This window comes from Vulpes vulpes, chromosome 5 (genome assembly GCF_048418805.1).
Source record: "Vulpes vulpes isolate BD-2025 chromosome 5, VulVul3, whole genome shotgun sequence".
In the NCBI taxonomy this organism is placed as follows: Eukaryota; Metazoa; Chordata; class Mammalia; order Carnivora; family Canidae; genus Vulpes; species Vulpes vulpes.
In genome coordinates, this window is record NC_132784.1 from 66,681,417 (window position 1) to 66,704,864 (window position 23,448).

Consider the following 23,448-nt stretch of genomic DNA (forward strand, 5'->3'; position numbering starts at 1 on the left):
CTCGGCCTCCCGGACTCGTGGTGTGAGTTCGAATCTCCACGCAGCCGCTTCCTGGCTTTAAAACTTTGGGAATTCACTCCACTTTATGCTTCTGTTTTCTCACTCGGCGCTGCTTCCCAGGGCTGTTACCGGATTGCTAAATTAATGCAAAGCCTTAGGAAAATGCCGAGTGAGGAAACAGAGGCACAAGCCCCGTGTGCTGTGTTTGCAGGTCAGAGCCCCCAGAGCAGCCCCACAGAGGGCTCCCACACCACGGGACGTGACAGCCGGTGCACACCTCCCATGCGCCCTCCAGTTTCAGCTCGGCACCTGCAGGTGGGAGCCCTGGCGGGGCGGTGGAAGGCTGAGCTTCTGCTGGACTCCAGTGGGTCGACCCTGAGGCAGGTCCAGAGCCTCCAAGCTGGGTCTGGGGTGCGCAGAGTTGGCGAAGTTCTTGCCTTGCACGAGGCGGGGCTTCGCAGCGCTGGTTATCACCCAGGTTGGGAACACTTCGGAAGCTTTTAAAAATATACAGTTCCCAGGTCAGACTCTTCAACAAATGGTGTTAGGAAACCTTAGTAACCACACACAGAAAAGTGAAATCGGACCCCCATCTTACATCCTCACAAAATTTAATTTGAAATGGATCAAAGGCTTAAACATAAGACCTGATACCGTAAAAATTCTAGAAAAAAAAATAGGGAAGAAGCTCCTTGGCAATGGTCTTGGAAAGTTTTTTTTTGGCGGGGGGGCAGGGAGGGATATGACACCAAAAGCAAGAACAACACAAGAAAAAAAATCAACAGGTGGGACTACATCAAACTTAAAAGCTTCTGAACTGCAGGGGCACCTGGGGGCTCAGCCGGTTAAGCATCTGCCTTCAGCTCGGTTCAAGATCCCAGGATCCTGGGATGGAGCCCCACATTGGGCTCCCTGTTCACCTGGGAGTCTGCTTCTCCCTCTCTCTCTGCCCCTCTTCCTGCTTGTGCTGTCTCTCTCAAATAAATAAAATCTTTATTTAAAAAAAGCCTTTGTGTTGCAAAAGAAACCATTAAAATAGAAAGGCAACCTACAGAATGGGAGGGAATATTTGTAAACCACATATCAGATAAGGGGTTAATATCCAAAATTTATGAAGAATTCATACAACTCAATAGCAAAAAGCAAACATTCTGATTTTAAAATGGGCAGAAGAATTAGACATTTTTTTCCAAAGAAGACATCCCATTAGCCAACAGATCCATGAAAGGGTCCTCAGCCTCAGTAATCAGAGAAAAGCAAATCAAAAGCACGCCTATAAAAATGGCTATCATCAAGAAGACAAGAGATAATAAGCATTGGCGAGGATATAGAGAAAAGGGGACCATTGTGCATGGTTGGTAGAATGGTAAATGGGTCCAGCCATTTTGGAGACTAGTCTGGAAATTCCTCAGAAAACTCACAATAGGGGATCCCTGGGTGGCTCAGCGGTTTGGTGCCTGCCTTCGGCCCAGGGTGTGATCCCGGAGTCCTGGGATCGAGTCCCACGTCGGGCTCCCTGCATGGAGCCTGCTTCTCCCTCTGCCTGTGTCTCTGCCTCTCTCTGTGTGTGTCTCTCATGAATAAATAAATAAAATCTTAAAAAAAAAAAAAAGAAAACTCACATAGAACTACCATAGGATCTAGCAATCCCACGTCTAGATGTACATCCAAAGAAAATGAAAACAAGTTATCAAAAATATATCTGTACTCCCATGTTACTTTTTATACTCCCAGTACTATTTTTTAAAGATTTTATTTACTTTAGAGAGAGAGAGAGAGAAAGAGAGAGAGAGTGGGGGAGAGGGGCAGTGGGAGAGGGAGAGAGGATCCCTAGCAGAGTCCCCACTGAGCATGGAGCCTGATGCAGGGCTTGATCCCAAGACCCTGAGATCATGACCTGAGCCAAAACCCAGAGTCTGCTGCTTTACAACTGAGCCACCAGGTGCCACACTGCAGTATTATTTACAATTGCCGAGATACACAAACAACCTAAGTGTCCATCAATAGATGGATGAAGGAAATGTAGTGCACAAATCTAAATGATACACCTTTCAGTTATGAGGAAGAAGAGGAAATTCTGCCATTTGCAACAGCACGGATGGACCTCAGAGATATTATGTTAAGGGAAATATGTGAGATGGAGAAAAACACGCATGGTATTATGCACCTTATAGGTGGAATCTAAAAACAGTGACAAAACTGATTTCAAAAACCAAAAAGGAACACCGGCTGCCAGGGATGGTTCTAGGGTACATACCAGCGACTGGAAGATAAATAAATCCTGGAGATGTAGCACAGTGCAGGGATTATAGACAACCAAACTGTATGATAATAAATCTGGGAGCGACTGGGTGGCTCAGTGGTTGAGTATCTGCCTTTGGCTCAGGTCGTGATCCTGGGGTCCTGGGATCGAGTCCTACATCGGGCTCCCCATGGGGAGCCTGCTTCTCCCTTTGCCTATATCTCTGCCTCTTTCTGTGTGTGTCTCTCGTGAATAAATAAATACAATCTTTAAAAAAAAAACAATAAATCTGCTAAGAGACCTGGTCTCAATTATTCCCACCACTAGAAGAAATGACAATTCTGTGATGTGATGGAGGTGTTAGCTGGCACCACACTGCAAATCACATTGCAATATAAATATGTCAAATCAATGTGTTGTATACCTGAAACTTACACAATGTTATATGTCAATTATATCTCAATTTAAAAAAAAAACATCCAGTTTCCCTCCCTCGTCCCATTTTGCCCATGCTCATCCTTCTGGTTAGAGCACCCTTCCTCCTGCTCCTCCCAGGAGGTTTCCTTCCCACCCTCCCCTTTCAGAATAAGAAGCCACCCTGAGGACGGGTACAACCCCCACCCTTGACTATTTCCCTCCTGGTTTTTCCGTGTTTTAATGGTCTCTTTCCCTATCTTACTCCACCCTGTCCCCGGCAAATGCTCACCATGTACCCCTCATGCAGCAGATTGTGCTGGCACTTAGTAGGTGCTCGATAAGTGAGTGGATGGATAAGTGAGTGAATGGGTGACAAATACCCACCTCAGAATGGTTGCTGGGAAGGCAGGGAGCTAGGGGTGTGGAGGGCATGATGAATCTGCAGAGGCTTCAAGCTGCAACTTTCTCCAGACCACACCCAGTGCAGATGTGGGAGAGCAGAAAGGTGGAATCAAGCTGGAGGTGTCTGGAAGTAGGAGCTACAAAAGCAGCAAGAGGGAGGGTGGGCCTGAGGTCTAGGGGCAGGAAGAGACAGGACTGCAGGTATGCAGCGGGAGCCGGGAGGCTAGGGTGCCGGGAGGCTGTGGTCAGAGATTGGACACTGGGGTTCATTCCCTTGGGGGATGACCAAGTTCCAGGTGTGGTAGTGGCACAGGGTGGGAAGGGAGGAAGTCCTAGAGGTCATGGGGCCGGGGGAGGGGCTTTGACACCCCCAGGAGAATGGAGTTCCGTAGAATTCAGTGGGTGAGCAGATGTGGCCAGGAGGAGGGATGACACCACTTCCTTTGAGTCTCAGGCCTAGGACTGCCTGTGGGGCTGGCATGGGGGGACCCAGATAAATGCAGCCAGCATGGCCTACCAGTTTTATTTTTTGTTCTCATTATGATATAATAGGATGTTGCTCCCAAGTCAGATGCCCCAAAACATCTCCTAGGATGCTGTGGATCAAACAAAAGCATGTCACCCCTCACACTGTCCCAAAGAGGGCCACACTGGGCCCCCTCCTTATTCACCTAATGCCATTTCCCTGGCATGCAGTTGACTCTTTGCCATTTTTTAAACTAAAAACCTTAGGGATGACAGTCACCATAGGCTGTTGGGAGGTCCCCAAGCCGAGATGTGCCAAGGACCCAGCCAGAGCCTGGCAGAGCAGATACCCAAGAAACAGTGCTCGCTGCTCTCAGCTGAGAGATGGGCTTCCTAGGAGTGAGGATGACCCCTTGGGCTCCTAAGTCAGGGCTCGGGGAGCCCTGGAAATGCTGTGGGCCGGGGAGACAGGGCTGACTGGGCTAGAATCCCCATCTGTCACTCTTCCTGTGTGTGCCTGCCCCAGTCACTGCATGTGTCTGAGTCTGTTGTCTCTCCTACAGGCTAGGACCATGATACCTGAGATTTCCATGAGGATTTGGATCAAGCGCCTGGTGCAGTGCTTAGCACACCATGGGAGCTCGGTCGAGGTATGCGAGTGCGTGCTGGACGTGCCCTGGGTGCCAGCAGCCTCTAACTCTGCCCCCTGGAATGGGTCCTGCTGGTCTCTGAGGGGAGGCTGGGGCGGGGAGGGGAGAGGAGCCAGGGTGGGCTGGCCTCTGAAGGAACCAGGGTAGCCACTCGCTCAGGAGGGGGGGAAAGGGGCAGAAAGACATCCATGCCTATTGAGCACCTACTCTATACCAGATGTTTCCAAATGCACTATTTCACCACTGGGGCGGGCTGTGAGGCAAGCAGAGTCAGCTCTGTTTCACAAGGGGGAAAGCGAAGGCCCAGAGAGGAGATAGGACCTGCTCAAGGCTGCTTAGCAGGTGGGCAGAGGAGGCCGGTTTGCATCTCTGTCAGCAGGCAGGGCGGTGAGATGGTCCTGGGTAGGGCTCCCCCAATACGCACCTCACCTGGCTGACCTGGGTCCTTGGCAGAGCCTGTCACCCACTAGGGCTGGCTCTAAAAGTGCCACCTGGTGGCACCCCACACAGACCTCTTCTCATTTATCTTGAGCTCTCCACCACAGAGATGTGACCTCCAGACGGCACCGAGCTCCTGGAACTCTGAGGATTAGTAGAGGCCTCCAACCCAGAGAAGAAAGAGGATATCTAGTCCTCCCCAAGGGGCAGTCCCCTGAGACTGGGGGAGTTTCACTGCCAGGCCAGGCTAAGGCCCCTGTGCCAGGAGGTCAGGCCTCTTTGGAGATGTCCCAAGCTGTTTCTGAATTCATGACAAGTTCCTGGGTAGCCCCACAAGGCGATCCTTGGCCAGAGAGGGTCCCTTCAGGATCCTGCAACACCTACCTCACTCACCAGTACCTCCCCAGGTGGGTCCCGGATTTGCTGTGTAGCCTTACACCAGTGGCTGCCCCTCTCTGGGCCTGGTTCCTGACTAAGGGCTGTCAGACTCAGCCCCAGCCCAGCCCCGCCTGGTGCTGGCTCTGCCACTGCCTTTGGCTGGCTCAGCTCCAGACAGCAGGGCAGGGCTGTCACATGCTGAGCCACGTGACAGGCAGCGGCTGGGGGCTCCATCCCACGCAGAGGACGGGGGCCTCTGCAGCCCCTTCCCCCTGTCCCAGCTGGCTGAAGCCTCCAGGGCGACCAGAGCAGGTGTAGGTCAGGAGACCTCTCCTACCCGCCAGGTAGGCAGGGGGAGCGGGGAGGGCCAGGGCGGTGAGAAGCATCTCCCAGGTGCCTGTCAGCCCAGAGGCCCCAGGCCAGGATACGGGGCATACCCAGGGCACCAAGGCAGACAGGCAGTGGCGGGCCCGGGGTGGTGGGCACCGGGCGATGGCACAAAGGATGCTCCTGCCCCCACACCTGTAACCTAATCACCTGCCTGTCTGACACCAGCAGCTGCTCGGGAACCATCCCTCTTTGTGCTGGCTCCGGCAGGTGTGCCTGGGGTGGGGGCCATGGAAAGGCAGAGGACAGGGCCCCTTGGCACAGTTCAGGCACCAGAGGAGCAAGACCACAGGAACCACCACGGTGACACTTATCATGACAGCTGTCCTGGAGGGCAGAGTGTGGAGTGCTTCCCTAGGAGGTGGGAGGGGCCATCTGGGGATGGACACAGCCCCTCCGCTCCAGGGTGACAAGCTTCTGGTGTGGGTCCCAGCCCTGACATCCATGCCCTGGTCAAGTCCTGTCCCCTCTCCGGGACTCTGTTTCCTCATTGTGAAATGTCAGGTTGCAGAGTGACATGTTCTGGGAGGGGGTGCTGGATGAGGGGGCATTGAGGGACGCAGACACAGGGAGGGCTAGGGAACAGAGGGGTCAGTGGGTGTGGGCCCTGAGATAATCTTTGGATCTGATCTCTTCATGTTGCATATGGAAAACCAAGGCTCCTGGGGCTGGGGGTGGAGTCGGGGTAGGGCTTTCCCCGATCCTCCAGGCTACCGGACCCCACCCCACACCCTTAATTCCCAGGGCCACTGCCCCAGGCCCCCCTCCTCTTCCAGCTGCCGTGAGGCCTGGGCTGGACCCCTCAGCCAGAGCTCTGCTCCCTGAAGACCCGCTGGGTGGCCTTGGCCACCTGCTGGCCTTCTCTGGGCCTTGGCTCCTCCTCCATGGTCCAGGAGAGGTTCTGGAGGCCTCCCCGGGAGAGGTGGTAAAGTCTCCGCCTGCAGCTTCCAGCTGGCCCAGAGCCAAGGTCAGGCGCGGCCAGGGTAGCCCCACCCCGGCGCCTGCCCAGCCTCCCCAGCCTCGGACATTTCATAACGACTTTTATCCACAGGGCGACAGGGCGCAGAGCAGGGACAGCGAGGAGAAGGGCTGCTGGCAGGGCCTCAGGTAGGCTGTCCCAGGGAGGCGGGGATGGAGCGGCCAGCAGTCAGGGCCCGGGACCTGGCGATGGGCTTGCTGGGGACCCCGGGTTGCGGGCTGCCTGGGCAGGCTTGGTCACCCGCGCCACATACACAGGCTGGCTTTGTCTGCCTGCCTGGGAAGAAAGGGGAAGGAGGGAGGAACTTCCTTGCCGGGACCTAAGAGTGGGAGAGGGAGGGTGAGGAGAGGCTCTGGGACCAGTGGGCACCCTCATTTTGTCTGAGCTGGGCCCCCGCCTTCCTCAAACCGGAGTTACAGCACATCTTTTCTGGGGCCAAGAGTCCCAGCTCTGCACCTGGCTGCCCCAGGGCGGGGACTGCACCCCCATCCCTGGTGGGGGGCGGGGGGTGGGGCGAGAGTCCATTTGGCAACACACAGTTCCTGGGCGCTGCTAGGTGTGCCCAGTGCTGGGACAGGCGTACCCAGTGGTTCTGGGACCTCACAGTCTTGGGAGTGGGCTCTGTGGGGTCTAGCCAGACCCCACCCTGCCTGGAGGAGGGACTGATGATCAGAGGGACTTGGTCAACGTGGGCAAAGGGGAACTATCTATGGGATGAGGCTGAGGTTGGCTCAGCCCACAGGCGAAGCGTTGGTCCCCAGTTCCCCCAGCCCCCACTGTGGGGAGGGAACTGCCAGAGCTTCTGGAGAGCCCACAAAATCCAGGTTCAGGCTACATGGGGAGATCATATTGAAGACCTGGGGTATCAGGACCTGTGGGGCCATCATCAAGGCCAGCCCTGTGACCTCCACCTCTGGTAGCTGGGTCAAGGTCCCCCAGACCCTCAGAGCACCCTGTTTATCCCTGTCACCCTATCCCTGCCTCCACACGGTCTCAGGGGGATGTCCTTGACTCCCTGGTGCCCATATTGGGCCAAGGTCTCCTTGGGCTCCTACCCCAGGTTCTCCTCCCCGAAGCCCCCTTGACACAGCTGTCCTTCACAGTCTGTCTGAATAATGATCATTCAGAGCCATTGTCCCCGAGCACTCACAGGGCTCGGCCTGGCACAGAACACTGCACACCCAAATTCTCCCAACAGCGCCATGGGGCAGCTACAGGTACCCTCCCCATTTCACGGATGGGGGAGGTGAGCCACAGAGGAGCCAAGCAACCTGCCCAAGGACTCCTAGCTCACAAACAGGGCTGTCGGATTTGACCCCAAATCGCTGGACCCTGACACTACACCAATGCCCTTGGGGAGGCACCTGGGTTAGCTCATGGATTGAGCATCCAACTCTGGATCTCAGCTCAGGTCTTGATCTCAGGGTTGTGAGTTCAAGCCCTGTGTTGGACTCCACACCCTTTAAAAAAAAAGGAGTGCCATTAGGAGGTGTCCAGACAGGTAGGAAAGCTGAAACAGGAAGAATGACAGAGTGGGCAGAGGCTGGTGGGGAGAAAGAGAGAGCTCACCAGCAGGACTGGCTACTGTGCAGGGCTGGGATCAGGGCAGTAGATTCCCTCCTGATGGTGCTTTGGAGCCAGCAGACCTGAGTGCCAAACTTATTCACCCCCTCCCTGACTCCACGTGACCTCTCTGAGCCTCAGCTTCCCTCAGGAGCGCCATGCTGACACCCACACTGCACCATATCGGGTTTCCACACTGTCACCTGCCATTGCACCTGCTCATTATGATGATTAGAGGGAGTTCCCAGGCCCAGGGCCTTGAGGGGACATGGCTTGTCCTCCCCTGGCCTCCAAGCCAAGGGAAACAGGCCTGTGTCTTATCATCCACTGACTTAGCAGCTCCCACCCCACCCACCTCGCCTGGGAGCAGCGTCAGGAACAGATGCAGCCAAGCAGGTGGTTGAAGCTGTGCCCGCTTGGTGGGCGGGAGACCCCTGGGCCCGCCAGCCACTGGGACCTCAGCACTTAGCCCAAGGAGGCCAGAAGGGGAAGCAGAGTGAGGGGACAAAGGCTGAGAGCAGGGTACGAACAGCATGGCTTCTCACCCTTGAGGGCACCAAGTCCAGCCACACACCCCTGCCCACCTGGCCCGACACCTGCGGTTCTGACCAAGGTGTCCCTTCTCCCCAGGGGTCAGGCCAGGGGATGAAGTGGCGGGAGGCAGCCCTCTCTTCTTCTGGATTCCTCTGCCTTCTGGTTTCCAGTGTAAAGAACTTGGGTGGTCTTGGGCCACCTCCGTGCTCTCTGTGCCGAGGTGTCCCTCTCCTTGTGGGGGAGAAGAACAGTGCCCTGGGCAGGAAGTCACAGTGGTTAAATGAGTCATGCAGGCACGAGAAATGTAGCTCAGTATCCTTATGAGCTTCCACAGTATTGCATGTACCCCGAGGGTGCGGGGTAAGAGGGTAGAGATGGGCTCCAAGACCCCAGCCCAGGCTGATCCAGGAACTCCCTCATCTGTGTGTCTTTTGTGAGGTCACAGGCTCAGGTCCCCCAGATCCTAGGCAGGAGGTAGCCTGGGCTCCTGTGCACGCCTGGGTTGTACCCAGCTTCCCATCCCCTGACGGGCACTCCTTGGTCCCTCAGTCCAGAGTGACCAACCTGAGGGGTGGCAATATTGGGTGAGTTGACCTCAGGGTTGTCAGGAGAGGCTGCTGGAATGTTCCAGCCAGACCTGTACCCCCACAGAGCTCCCCGTCCTTCATGTGCCCAGAGGTGTGCCTTCCATTCTAGTTGCATGCCTCACATTTTTGTGGGTTCTGCAGACATTTCTTATGAAAAGGCAAAGAGCCCTGGAGAGGCAGGTGGAGTGTACTTTGCCCTCCACATCCATCAGCAGGGATCCAGAGGTGCCAGTGAGACACAGCAAGGAGTGGCAGCAGGTGGAGAAAAAGAAACATTTGCTAGGTACTTAGTAATCATAACCATGCTGACCTTTCTTGAGCACATATCATGTGCACAGCAGTCAACATTTTAGGTGGCATTATGTCATTTACTCACTTTCCAGACAAGGAGATTGAGGCAAAGAGATGAGTGGCCTGCCCAAGGTCACAAGGTCAGTATAAGGCCAAGGAAGGGGACAAGCCCAGATGGCTGCTCTGGAGGCAGGTAGGGCTCTTGGCTCCTGATGTTGGCACTGGCCAGGGCCCCTGCCTCCAAGAAGGAGGGTAGGGTCTGGGGGCAAGGCTGGGGCTGAGAGTGGCTCTGAGAATGTCCCCTTTCTGCTATACTGTCAGCCTCTCTGAGGGTCATGGGGCCTGCCTCGTACCCTAGGCAACTGCTCAGTTTCTCCCAACCAGAGCAGGATGCCTGGGGAGCTAGCCTGCCCCTACCCCCCAGGTCCAGAGCTCCAGCCAGGCTCTCAGCAGAGTCCCCTTCAGGCAGGTCATCTTGTGGGCTGGCGCAGGCTCAGTGATTAGGGCCATGGATCACTCCAGAAATCTGAGGGTCATGGGGTAGCCACTTAACAACAGCTGGCAGCCTTGGATGTGCTGATGCCTGGCCCTAAGCTCAGAACTGGACAACATGGTCTCATCTTTGAGAAACTTCATTATCAGCTGGTGGGTGCTATCATTACCCGCCTAACAGATAAGGAGACTGAAGTGTTAAGACCTCACTCCGGTGGGTAGACAAAGAGGTGCCAGTAGAAGAGAGGATGAAACCCACTCCCTGGGTGAAGGAATAATCAGGGCAGGCTGCCTAGAGGAGGCATTAACCAAGCTGAGACTTGAAGGGAAGGGAGTCAGAGAGGGCAGGAGGAAAGGGTCCCCACGGGTCCTTGGCAGCAGACCAGGAAGTGCATACGTCACCCTGCTCCTCTGATGAGCTTCAAGTAAACAGGCGGGGGCCCGGGGGAATGTGGGGGCCCCACCCGGATCTCCTGCCATGGCTGATGGCAGCATGGAGGCACCCCTGCCCCCCACTGTTCTCTGCTCCTCCAATACTGGGACTGGGGCATAGACAGAGGAGGCCACTGCCCAGGCCACCCAGCACCCCAAGCCACCACCAGCTAGCCTGGCTTCCCCAGGCGGTGCCCCCCAGGCGAGGGGCAGGAGGCACAGTGCATTCTGCATCTGGACTATCCTCCAGCGGTGGCCATGGTGGCTGTTGGTGGACTGTCCCTCCACTCATCAAACTTCCCGGTTACTCCACGCAGGCCTGCAGGGACGAGGGCTGCCCCATCTCCAGGAGGGGCACCAGAGTGGGACGGGGGCCATGACTTGGGGCTAATTTCTGTGTGGGAGGAAGAAGCGAGGTCCCCTGGCTGCTGGCCTACCCCTAGGGGCTGGGGTAGCTGGTCCCGAGCCCACACCCTGTCCTGCACCCACCTCAAGGCCTAGGGTCTCCTGTTGCCTGGCCAAGGGGAAGGGACTATTTTGTGTTTGTGTGTGTGTGGTGTGTGTGTAGGGGGGCAGCCCTGTCCCTCGGGGGTTCCACGTGAGGCCTCAGAGGAGTGTCTGTGAGCCCACACAGGTACAGTCGGGCGGGCATGGGGAGAGTGCCTGGGAAGGCGAGGCGCCCCATCCATGCCGCCCCCCCCCCCCCCCCCCCCGCAGGATGGACCCCTTGGCGGACACCCTGCGGCGGCTGCGCGAGGCCTTCAGCACGGGGCGGACGAGGTCCCCTGAGTTCAGGGCTGCGCAGCTCAAGGGCCTGGGCCGCTTCCTGCAAGAAAACAAGCAGCTTCTGCAGGAGGCGCTGGCGCAGGACCTGCACAAGGTGGGCGGGGGAGGGGGCTGGGGGGGCTAGGGGTGGGGGAGGGGGACTAAACCCCACCTCCTTCCCCATCCCGTGACCCCCTGTGCGCCTTTTCTGCATCTGTCCACCCACTCAATTCTCACCCACCCCCCATGGCTTACGGAGCACCTACCACTGGCCATGTTCTAGGCTCCGGGGATACAACAGAAAATAAAACAGTCTCTGAGCCCAGGGAGCTGGCCTTCTGGAGAGAAGCACAAAACAACAATAAAGAACTAATATGTAGCATGTTGGATGGTTTCAAGTGTCATGGAGAGACACTTCAGTGTGAAAGGGCCAAGAGAGCACTCGGAGCAGGGTGCTGCCTCATATGTGGGAGTTAAGGACAGTTTCTTTGAGGAGATGACATTTGAGCAAAGACATGAAGGAGGGAGAATGTTGGAGGAAATGGCAGCGGGCACAGTACGTGCAAAGGCCCTAAGGCCGGAGGCCTCGGTGCTTGAGGAGCAGCACAGTCCAGCATACCCTGAGGGGAGGGGAGACGCAGAGGTGTACAGAAGATGAGATCCAGGGAGGCGGATCACACCACGTAGCACCTCATAGGCCATGGATGAGTTCAGCTTCCCTCAGAAAGGTGGCATCATGGCATCTCTTCAAACCCGGCCGGCCCGAGGGCTGCCATTCCAGCAGCAGCCATGGCAGGAACCCAAGAAATGCATTGCTTCCGGGTAGCCTCCCACCTCCTGGGCAAACAGAGCCCAACTGCTTGGCTTCTCCTGCCCCAGGACAGCTGTCCAGGGGGTTCTTCTCTGGACAAAATGTTCTCTGCACTTGCCACCAAGGCCACAGTGCCCAGACCCACCCCCTGTGCTCCACCAGCCTCTCAACACCTGTAACCCCTTGGGCCCCAGCCTGTGGCTCTTTGCCAACTGGTAAGGTCCCACCCTTCCAGGGACCTGGTGGCTCCACCCAAATCATGATAGAGACCCCGGCACCAGCAGAGCCAGGGGGCCCTCGGTAACTTCCTGGGGACCCTTCTGATTCAAGGCACCCAGCCAAGTGTCCGCCCTGTCCCCAGAGCAGTCATGGACTTTGAGACTAGTGCCTCATGGCATCAAGAGTCATGGATCAGGGCACCCTCATTCCTTGAGGACAGCAAAGTATGGCCACAGGACTTGTTTTGAGGGTGTGGCTTTCTGGTGATGCCTTCTCCATTTCTCGGTGTCCCCAAACCTATTAACCATGATGCCCCGGGACTGAAGCCAGGTGAGACCCAGGCTCCCTTGTCAATCATTTCTGGAATCATCTGTTCTCCTATTTATGAAACCAGGATGCTAGATCTTACTTCACTTGGCTCTCCCTTGCCTGAGGGGCCCAGCTTTGCCTCCTGTGGGGAGTGTCCCTCCCTGGGCCTGGTCCAGGATGGAGGGGGTGCTCCCAACCTCCCATCTCCAATGAGTGTCTGCCACCGCCTACCTGCTGGCCTGGCCACCTCTGTGAGACCTGACCTGTCCATCTGGTTCCTTTTCTCCCTTGGGCTCAGATTTTACTTCCTGCCTCATTCTAATTCCTCAAGGCTCTCCAGCACAGAAAATCCAATCCTGTCCCCGTCCTTCTAAGCAGGCAGCATCTGCCCTGATTTGCCCAAACTAATTGTTGCATTTAACCCCAAACAGCCCTTCCAAGTGAGGACGATCACCCCCAGTCACCCCCAGAGGAGGCATGTTCTTGCCTAAGGGTGCACAGCCCTGGGCCAAAACAACCTACACTTCTAAGGTCATGAATTTGAGTTGGGTCTAGACTGTTCATAAACTAGCCCAAACCTCACTCACTCAGGTCAAGGGCAATCTGGCTGGGCAGAAACATGAGCTGTGGACACAGGCTGAGCAGAAGGCCTGCCCGAATCAGGTGTGGCATCTAGAAGTGCGGGGGGCATGTGTTCCTTCCCCCAAGGTCCCAGCTCCCTCTTCCTCAAGGCTCAGCTCTGGCTTTGGCCTTACCACTGAGTCTTGCTGAGTGACCCTGGCCAGGATTCAGTTCACCCTCTGGCCCCCTGCCCTCCTTTCCAGCAGGGGAGAGCTTGCACTCCAACGGCCGAGTCCCAGGAGTCAGGACAGCTGGCTCTGGTGTCCCTGGCCACGGGCTCTGGCTGCCCCCAGCCCTCAGGCGGGGTCTCTTCTCCCAGGTGGGAGTGAGGCAGACATGCCCACAGGCAGAGATCAGGACAATTTCCCTGTTGATTTTTGCCTCTCTCCCACCCCTGCCCCACCGCCTGGGCTGTAGGAACTGTCCACAATTACCCAGAGGCGTCGGCTCCAGTGTCCCTTGCCGGATGGGATGTCCCTGACATCCACACAGCAGGCCACTGCGGGCCACACAGGCGGTCCTGTTAAAATTAAGTTGGATCCTGCCCCTGCTCTGCTCGACAGTCTTCACCCCTGCTGCCCGGTGCCATTGCCTTACCCCTTCTCCTCACTAACCAGGGACAGAGTGAGGCTGCACCCCCCTCAGAGCCTTTGTACACACTATGCCCTCTGCCTGAGATATTCTGCCTTCAGGTATCCATGGGCTCCCTCCCTCCTTGTCCTCCATGCTCAGATGTCAGCTCATCTCAGAGGCCAGCCCTGACACGCTTGCACACACAGGCACACACACTCATGCACTTACACGCACACGTGCGTATATAGTCCCTCATCCCACGTGCACACACACGCATGCGTGCACACTCCAGCAGTCTCCGTCCCCCTTACCCTGTTTCACTTCTGTGGCTCCCGTCCCATCGGTGTTCTTGTTGTCATGCGGGCTGTCCCCCTACGACATGAGCTGACATGAGCTCTCCGGGGCGGCCTCTCCACGGCTGCATTCCTGGCCTGGAAAGGGCACCTGAGCCCCCGAAGCACTCACTGAACATGGAGGGAAGAAAGGAGCAAATAAGAGGCCACCTGCTGACCGGGTCCCCCAGCCCAAACCCTGGTCTGTGTCTCCCCTGCAGTCAACCTTTGAGTCTGAGGTGTCTGAGATCCACATCAGCCAGAGCGAGATTGACCTGGCCCTCAGGAATCTGAGGAGCTGGATGAAGGATGAGAAAGTGCCCAAGAATCTGGTGAGCTGGCCCCCGGGGGTGGTGGGGTGGTGGTGAGGGCGCACAGGCAGCTCTGCCAGGCGGAGGGTGGCGCCAAGGGGCTGGGAGTCCCCACGCCCCCACCACTCACCACCCTGCTGGCCCCGGGGCCCAGGCCACGCAGCTGGACTCGGCCTTCATCCGGAAGGAGCCCTTTGGCCTGGTGCTCATCATCGCGCCCTGGAACTACCCCGTGAACCTGACGCTGGTGCCGCTGGTGGGCGCCCTGGCCGCAGGTGAGAGCAGACTTTCTACCTTCCTGCTGCCTGCCCTCCCGGCCCTCAGGCCTCACGGTGGCCCTCAGAGCCAGGGAGCAGGGAGCTGGCAACAAGTGGCTAAGAAAACCTGGCTGCCGCCCGGCCTACCATCCCTGGGCTGTGGAGCCTTGGGCCGGTCAGTGACCTCTCTGAGACAGATTCTTCACTTGAAAGCAGAGTGAGGCTGGCACCTGCCCTGCAGGTGCAAGGACTGAATGGAGATGGGAGGGCCGCCCCTCTCCCAGCGCTCCCCCTGCCCTGCCCTGCAGGGAACTGTGTGGTGCTGAAGCCTTCAGAGTTCAGTAGGAGCACGGAGAAGGTCCTGGCGGAGGTCCTGCCCCGGTATCTGGACCAGGTGAGCAGGGCATGGGGTGGACCCAGCAGCTACACTCAGGCTGAGCAGGGCCAGACAGGCCCCCCTGGCAAGACCCGGGTTCCAACCTCAATCCTGCCTCCTCTGGGTTGTGGGGCCATGGCCAGGCCACTGTCCCCTCAGCCTCTTTCCCTCTGAATGAAACAGAGGGGTGGTGATCACTGCTGTGGATCGAGAAGCATGTTCCTGGGGACTCCCATCTGTCTTCTGGTCAGCCCTGATCACCCCACCCTGGCCCCCAGCCCCGCAACCCAAGCCAGGCTTGAACCTCTCAAACTTTCGGGCTGGAACTGCCAGGGACACTGGGAAGCTCCCCACTCCCACCCTGCTCCCATCTGGCCCATTGAGAGCCCTGGGAACTGTGGGTCAGGCCAGGCAGAGGGGGTGGGGCAGTCCCATGCAGGCAGGCAGCCCCCTGGGTTCCTCATGCCCGGGTCCCAGAGGGAGCTCTCTGCCACCCCACCTTGCAGAGCTGCTTTGCCGTGGTGCTGGGAGGGCCCCAGGAGACCGGGCAGCTGCTGGAGCATAAGTTCGACTACATCTTCTTCACGGGTAAGGCTGGGGTTCCCACTGTGGGCGGGGGCTGAGGGGCCTGGAATGGGGCCTGGTTGAGCCCAGCCACACCCTCTCAGGGTCTTGTCCCCAGTCCTGAGAGAGGCCACAGAGACCAAGGCATACAGACAGCCAGGAAGGAGGCAGACCGGGCTGGGCACTGGGACTGGGTGGTGCCCTCCGATTCCAGGCAAGCTTGCTCCACACTCCTCCACCAGGCTGGGGACCAACTCTGACCCCTCAGGCCCCTCAGGAGGACTGGGTCCTACCCCTGCCACAGGCCCCTTCACTGGTTACAACCTTACAGATGACAGCATTTGCTCCTGCTGAGCAACCAATGTGCCAGGTGCCCCCCAGGACCTTATACACCACCCAGTGGCCTCAGGACCTTTATACATGACCCTGCTGACAGGGCTGGACAGATGAGGGATTGGAGGCCAAGGCGGCAAAGTGGTGTGGTGCCCAGCCTAGGTCACCCCAGGGACCAGGATTGGGGAAGCCTGGATTTTCTTTCCAGGCCTTCCATTAGAATTGTTCTCAGAGGTCCTTGGTCCCTGGTATGTACTCATGAGACCCAGACACCACCTGGCTTCAAGTGACCAGGAGGGCATTTCTATAAGGGCAAAAGAGCCAAGGTGGCAGGTAGCTGTGTTACCTGGCTAATGTTCCAGAGGAGAGGGAAGCAGACATGGCAGGCAACAGCATCTGAGCCTTCCTGTTCACTTGCCTCGTTACCTTATCCACATCAGAGCAGGGCAGGTGCGCTCTCTGCCTCCCTCCCCCAGACCCAGCTGCAAGCCAGGGACAGGGCCTACAGGCCCCCACGGTGGCTGACACGGAACTGGCTATAGAAGCAGGGGCTGGAGTCCTCAGCTGGTCCCACAAATTCCTAGAGGGTGGAGGAGACGCTGCAAGGGGCAGCCCACATTCCACCATCCCACCTGGCATCTCGGTGGGCTTTGGGCCCTGGCGCCCCATAACTGGCGTTGGGAACCTGAGCAGGCTGCCAGAGGCCGCCAGACTGACCAGAACCTTCTCTGACACAATCTCCTGATTTCTCCAGGCCTTTCCTTATCTGGTGACAGGTCTGTCTGGAGGACATGTGACCTCGTGGAAGCCTTTGTTACAGCACACAGCCTGGGGAAGTGCCCATTCACTCATTCCCCGTGTTCTGAACCGCATCCAGACCCTGTCCACCACCTTGTCCTTGAGATAAAGCAAGGCCTAAGGAGACAAAGCCTCCCACCCCGGAGGAGCTCACATGAAAATGAGGGGACAGGGACAGAGAGAGAAGAATAACACAGAAAAGATGGGGGGAGGCACGGCAGGATTCAACAGACAAGGAGGGCTTCTCTGGAAGGCCTCATAGACCAGAAGATGTTGCTGGAAAACAGGAGGACATGAGGGAGCAGAGGACAGAAGATGGGATGTGGGTGGGCCTGCAGTGGAGGAGGAGGCGACAGCAGGGTTATCAGGCTCCCAGATGGTGGTGCCAGAAAGGCCAGAGCCTTCCCAGCAGAAATGGCAGCACGGTGCCCTGGGCCAGCCATGGGAAGGAACATCTTGGGGGTACAGGGGGCTTCGGGTCAGGGAAGGGGACGTGGAGGGACTGTGAGGCCCTGAAGATCAGCCCAGAGGAGATGAGCAGGTGGCCACTTCAGCCAAGGGTCAAGACCAGAGCAGAGGATGGATGGTAAGGGCGGCAGGGTTGCCAGGTTAGCTCAGAGAGAGAGACCCAGACGGCAGCCCCGGGAGCTGGCCTCTGGCCTTGGACCAGAGCAGTCACTGCCAGTTCTGGAGGAGACTGGAAAGGTGGGGAGGGGTGCAGAGTGACATGACAGCAAGAGTCACTGGCAGGGTGAGCCTGGGATCAGAAACAGGACAAGGGGCTCCTGGATTTCTAACGAGGCAGGTCGGGAGAGGGAGCCAGTGGACAGGCCTGTTGCGGGGTGCAGAGCCCTGCATCAACCTCGGCTTTTGGGGCTGGTCTGGCCGAGATCACGAGCAAGGTCCTGGGGCAGAGACTGGCGGGGAGGATCAGGCCAGGGGAGGGCTAGCGCCCTCCGATTCCACCACCTCTCGGGGAGGACAGGCCAGGGAGTGACCCCTCCACCCAGGTCCCAGCCCCCAGGCTGAGGCCGTCCCACCCGGCTGGGTAACCCAGGGCCACCCTGACTTCTCTCCGCGACCAGGGAGCCCCCGAGTGGGCAGGATCGTCATGGCCGCCGCCGCCAAGCACCTGACGCCCGTCACGCTGGAGCTGGGGGGCAAGAACCCCTGCTACGTGGACGACGACTGCGACCCCCAGACCGTGGCCAACCGCGTGGCCTGGTTCCGCTACTTCAACTGCGGCCAGACGTGCGTGGCCCCCGACTACGTCCTGTGCAGCCCCCACACGCAGGAGCGGCTGCTGCCCGCCCTGCAGAGCGCCATCACCCGCTTCTACGGCGAGGACCCGCGGGGCTCCCCGAGCCTGGGCCGCATCGTCAGCGACAAGCACTTCCGGCGGCTGCGGGGCCTGCTGGGCTGCGGCCGCGTGGCCATCGGCGGCCAGAGCGACGAGGGCGAGCGCTACATCGGTGAGCGTGAGCGGGCCGCGCCCTGCCCCGCCCCGGCCGCGCCCCGCCCCACCCCGCCCCCGCCCTGCCCCCAACCTGGCCGCGCCCTGCCCCTCCCCGCCCCCGCCCCGCCCCACCCCGCCCCCGCCCCGCCCTGCCCCGCTCCACCCCCGCCGGGGCCACGCCCTGCTCCGCCCTGCCCCGCCCCCGCCCGGGCCGCGCCCCCCGCGCCCCAGGACCCGAGAGCCCCGCGCCGCCGCCCCAGGAGGCCCCGAGCCCCGGCCCGGCCCGAACCTGTTCCCCTGTGCCCGCAGCCCCCACGGTGCTGGTGGACGTGCAGGAGACGGAGCCAGTGATGCAGGAGGAGATCTTCGGCCCCATCCTGCCCATCGTGAACGTGAGGAGCCTGGACGAGGCCATCGACTTCATGAACCGCCGGGAGAAGCCCCTGGCCCTGTACGCCTTCTCCAGGAGCAGCCAGGTGGGGCGCCGGCAGGGCTGGGTGGGGGCGGAGGCCTGCAGTCGACGGTGGAACGATGATCTAAGCCACAGTCTCTTGGGCCTGTTGTGGGCAGCTCCTCGGGTCTACTCAGGGGTCCGTGTCCCTGCTCCATCAGCCCCCACTTCCGTCTTCCTCGTCATCTCGGCTGGTGGCCAAGCGTCCCCTTCCAGAGCCTGGCTCATAGAAGGCACGCACAGTATGGAGCAGAAAGACCAGGGGAGGGTGAATGACTAGAACACACGGGAGGGACAATGCTCAGCCGCTGGGGCAGCCTGGAGCCTCAAGGGCACCAGGCAGGCGTCCTCAGCTCAGGGCACACCTTTTTCTCTCACCCAGATCTCATGGGATCCCTTGCAGATTGGGCAGTGTTTTATTATTATTATTATTATTATTATTATTATTATTATTATTAATTTATTTGACAGAGAGAGAGTGCACGCGCAAGTAGGCAGAGCAGCAGGCAGAGGGACAGGGAGAAGCACACTCCTCACTGAGCAGGGAGCCTGATGTGGGGTTTGATCCTGACTCCAGGGTCATGACCTAGGCCAAAGGCAGACACTTAACCAACTGAGCCACCCAGGTGCCTCTGGGCAGTGTGTTTCTAATAAACTTTTTATTTTGGAATCATTTTAGCTTTACAGAAGACAAAAGAATAGTCTAGAGAGTCCCAATATGTCCTGCTACCAATTTCCCCCATTTAAGGGCCCTTATGTTCGTCCAAACTAAGAAACTGAGATTGGTCCATTATTGTCAACTATGCTCCAGATTTGACTTGGGTTTCGTGTTTTTCTTTCAGCCCCACGAGCCCAGTTGGGGCCCCACATTGCATTTAGTTGTCATGGCTCCTCTGGCCTCTGACCACATCTCAGCTTGAGAGGTGCTGACTAGGTCCCTTGCGGAGTGTCCCCAGTCTCAGTGGTCTGCGAGGCGAGGGCTAGTCTCTGACATCTTATCAGGGATACAGAGATCCACCCGTCACTGGTGAGGCAAACCTTCATCACCCCGCCCTCTTCTTCTTTGGGAGCAAGTCACTAAGTCCTGCTCCCCTTCTGTGGGATTGAACTCCACCTGCTAAAGGGAGAACACCTACTTACGTCATCTGGAATCTGTAAGAAAGATTTGGCTCTTGAACACTTCTGTCAGCACGCACTCACGTGCATCTGCTTTATTCTCTGGGTTACAGCACAACAACCACCTTGTTTGCATCCTTGCTTAAACTGTCCCTCCTTGGGCACTGGGAGCTGCCATGTCTTTCAGCACCCACCCCCCATCCTTTTATTTTCCAACCACTTCCTTCCTTTCTGCTCATCCTATGTTTCCCTTACCCAGCCTTGGAGTCAGCCATGCTTCCAAGAAGCCTAGTTTCATCTAGATAATATTAACTTTATTTTTTTAAAGACTTTATTTATTCATGAGAAACACACTGAAAGAGAGAGAGAGGCAGAGACACAGGCAGAGGGAGAAGCAGGCTCCATGCAGGGAGCCTGATGCGGGACTCGAGCCCGGGACCCCAGGATCACGCCCAGTGCGGAAGGCAGGCGCCAAACTGCTGAGCCACCCAGGGATCCCGACAATATTAACTTTAGAAAATTTGCAACCTGGGTGTTTTGGAAGGGGGGTCATATGGAAACATGACTGCCAAGCTTTTCTGAATGCCCAGGACTGACTGGCCTGGGGGAACAGTCACACCTACAACACACGGCTGCCCCTGAGAAGCACTGTGACATCCTGTTCCATCTTCTGTCACTGATACTGCGGCCTCCATGTGATTTCTGAGCTCCTGATGGGGAGCTCCCGCCACCCACCATATACATAAGCCGTTAGCTCCAGATCACATGTTGTAACTAAACATTGCCAAGTTTTCGGGAAACGACTATACAGTGTTTATTAATCTTTTTCCCCCCCTCTCATCCTTCAAATAAACCTATAGGTTAAAGAGAAAAGGACTTTAAGTCAAGCAAGGGCCATGTTAATGTTTCTAAAATACAAAGCTGGCTGCATGGCCCCACCTAAATGTCTTCCCTGGGCTGCACACAACACAGGCCGGCCCTGCACCTGCCCTTCACTCTGCCTGGGGGACTCCCTTTCCCCTGAGATGTAGCACGCACATCGCATCCCTCCCCTGGGACACTTCCCTGACTACCTGGCATTTCACCCTGAACTCTCCACGTCCCCAGGCAACTGCTGGGCTTCCTGCCTCCCTCTTAGCCCTGAGTCTGCGTCCCCAGCATCCTGCATGGGCCATACTCAAGCAGACGCTCAGGACACACGTCCGAGTTGGGAGCTCAGTGGCAGGCTGCCACACAACCACACTCCCCACTTGTTACACCACCCCTGCAGCTCACATGGTGGCCTGACTCTTCCTGGGGCCCCGGGGCGTGGCTGGCTGGCCTCTTGCTGCAGCCACTCCACGAGGCCTCATCGCTGACCGCACCCCCCCCCCCCAACAGGTGGTCAAGCGAGTACTGGCCCAGACCAGCAGCGGGGGCTTCTGCGGAAACGACGGCTTCATGCACATGACCCTGGCCAGCCTGCCCTTTGGAGGAGTGGGTAGGTGCCGGCAGAGCCCTGCCTTCTCTGTTACTGGACTGATGGCACCCCAACATCTCTGTCCTGCAGAAACCTGCCAGACCTGTCCCTGTATGTACATATGCAGGTGGACCCACAGGGACACAATTTGGGGTTTTTAGCACCACCGTGGTCAGTGTCCCTGTGCTGCCACTGCTTTCTTCCTGAATAGCGTGGCTTCGAGTGTGCCCACCAGCTCACATGCTCCCTTGATTCCGCAGAGGCTCTGAACTGCCCCTTTAGCCTTTCCTTGGCATGTTACTCCCCATGACCCCAGGAGACAGGGGCTGTTCCCTGCCCGAGGGAAGCCGGGTCAGGGGACATCCCCGGCCCCAGCAGCCCCCATTACCTCTGCAAAGTCCTGGCCGCCAAGGCAGGAAATCTCAGAGCTGGTCCCAGCGAGCCCCATGGTTGTGTGATCTGGGCTAGCCACGTCCCTCTCTGATCCCGCCTCCTCCTCAGAGGAATGGGAGGGCCAGACACTGGCGTCTGTCCACACTAGGCACCTGAGCAAATGAGCAGCAGGGCTTGGCGAGCTGTCTGGGTGGTCTGGACACTCCCTGGGAGCGGCCGATGCCACAGGAGCACATGGCCAGCTGAGAGCTGACACCAGGGCTGTGTGGGCCCCACTGCTTGGCGCCTGTCCTGGAGCCCCGACCTAGCCCACCTGCCTGCCCGGCTCCAGTCCCAGCCCCTCCTCCCCAGGGAAGTATGGCAGCCTGTCTGGGGGCAAATCTGATCCTGCTACTCATCCCAGGATTGAGCAAGGCCCTGACTCACAACTTCCTGAGGTCTGTCCCTTCCTGGTCTGGCCATGGTGTCCTGCTCCCCACTCCTCTCCCTGCTTCTCTGCCTGCTGCCCCAGCCATCCTGGGCCCTGTCCAGTCCCTGAATGCCACAGGTCACCCACCTCCAAGGCTCTCTGAGTTGTCCCCAAGTCTGGGTCCCTCTTGTCCCCACCCACCCCATTCATCTGGTCAACTTTACGTCCCTCAGGCCTCACTCCCTCCAGGAAACCCTCCCTCATTACCCCCAACTCCACCCATCCTGGGTCCCCTGCGGAAGCCTGGTCCGTGACTGACTCCCTACCTAGACACTTTGGACTCACAACACAGGACTTGAGTTATTGTGTCCATGTATCTGAACACCCACCCAAAGCCTGCAGGTCTAGGAGGCAGGCGCCATTGTCATCTGCTGCCACAGAGAAGATCAAGGCGAAGTCAACTGCCCGCGGTGACAGGTCTAATTCAGGGCTGGGATTGAACTCTGAGCAGTAATCCCAGAAGCCACACTCCTAACCTCTCTTGCCCCAAGACCTGGGGTCTCCTGCATCTACTGGGCTGTTGCTGGTGTCAGGCTTGGGGCCAAGCCCTCTACCCGCATTGTCTCGTGCTCAGCCCATTTTACAGATGGGGAAACTGAGGTCACACTGAGGTCTGCATGTGACTGCCAGAACCCGGGTCTGTCTGATATCCTCCTGGCTGGCCATCAAGGGGCTGACTGCCATGTCCTGTGCCCCCATACAGGCGCCAGTGGGATGGGCAGCTACCACGGCAAGTTCTCCTTTGACACCTTCTCCCACCACCGTGCCTGCCTGCTGCGTCCCCCCGGGCTGGAGAAGATCTACTCCATCCGATACCCGCCCTACTCGCCTCGCAACCTGAGGATGCTGCTGGTGGCCATGGAGGCCCGCAGCTGCAGCTGCACCCTGCTCTGAGCCCTGCTCACCACTGAGTCCGCTGCCTCTGCCACCTGCAGCGAGTGTAGATGCGGCCTGGGGTCCACACTTGGGGAGGAAAGGACCACAGCGCAGACGGGTGCTTGCCCTCTTCCCTCCTGGGGCTTCTGTCTTTGAGCTTTCAGCCTCCTCCCTCAGCTGTCCTCCCCCCCCCCCCCCACTAGCCTGGGTGGAGGGGATGGAGCAAGGAAAATGATGCAGTAACCTGCCCTTCTGCCCCCCCACCAGCCACCAGTGTCCTGGGAAAGGTCGGCAGACTTGGACCCCGCTGAGCCACTGCCCTCCCTGCGGAGGGTACAGAAGGGGCCCCGGCATCTGGTCCAGGTCACACCATAGACCTGCAGTAGCCTAGGCCCTGGGCAGAAATCTGTGATAACAGTCAGCACTTCCAGAGATTGCTGAGGGTTCAACGTGGGGTTTTAATAAATGAGTTGTTGATCCCATGCTGCAGGCATCCTCTCTCCTTTGGGTGGGGTCCCCAGGCCTCTTGGGATCTCTGGGCACATTCCTGTCCCCCCTGTGGCTGGCCCTGGTTGCCTTCCCCTCAGTGTCCCACACCAGACTCGCCCTCTTCCCTGTCCTGCTCATCCTACTGGGCCCCGATGTTACAGAATGGTCCCTCCTCCACTCAGCCACCGAACTAAACCCTGAGAGCCCAGCTCA

At 58.1% G+C, this 23,448-nt stretch overlaps 1 protein-coding gene across 1 annotated transcript; it reads left to right on the forward strand.

The window, feature by feature from the left end:
* Positions 1-5,175: 5,175 nt before the first annotated feature.
* Positions 5,176-23,228, forward strand: ALDH3B1 (aldehyde dehydrogenase 3 family member B1). The gene is made up of 11 exons (XM_072758527.1): positions 5,176-5,336; positions 6,431-6,486; positions 10,975-11,137; positions 14,109-14,219; positions 14,353-14,473; positions 14,764-14,849; positions 15,338-15,419; positions 17,612-17,998; positions 18,292-18,458; positions 20,930-21,029; positions 22,574-23,228. Exons 3-11 carry the CDS (start codon positions 10,976-10,978, stop codon positions 22,762-22,764), a joined length of 1,407 nt encoding a protein of 468 aa, XP_072614628.1. The 5' UTR covers positions 5,176-5,336; positions 6,431-6,486; position 10,975; the 3' UTR covers positions 22,765-23,228.
* Positions 23,229-23,448: the final 220 nt, after the last annotated feature.

Coding starts and splice junctions, on each gene's coding strand:
- ALDH3B1 (XM_072758527.1), top strand. CDS start 10,976: ATGGACCCCTTGGCGGACACCCTGCGGCGGCTGCGCGAGGCCTTCAGC. Junction 15,420..17,611: donor CGACTACATCTTCTTCACGG/GTAAGGCTGGGG, acceptor CTCCGCGACCAG/GGAGCCCCCGAGTGGGCAGG. Junction 17,999..18,291: donor CGAGGGCGAGCGCTACATCG/GTGAGCGTGAGC, acceptor CTGTGCCCGCAG/CCCCCACGGTGCTGGTGGAC.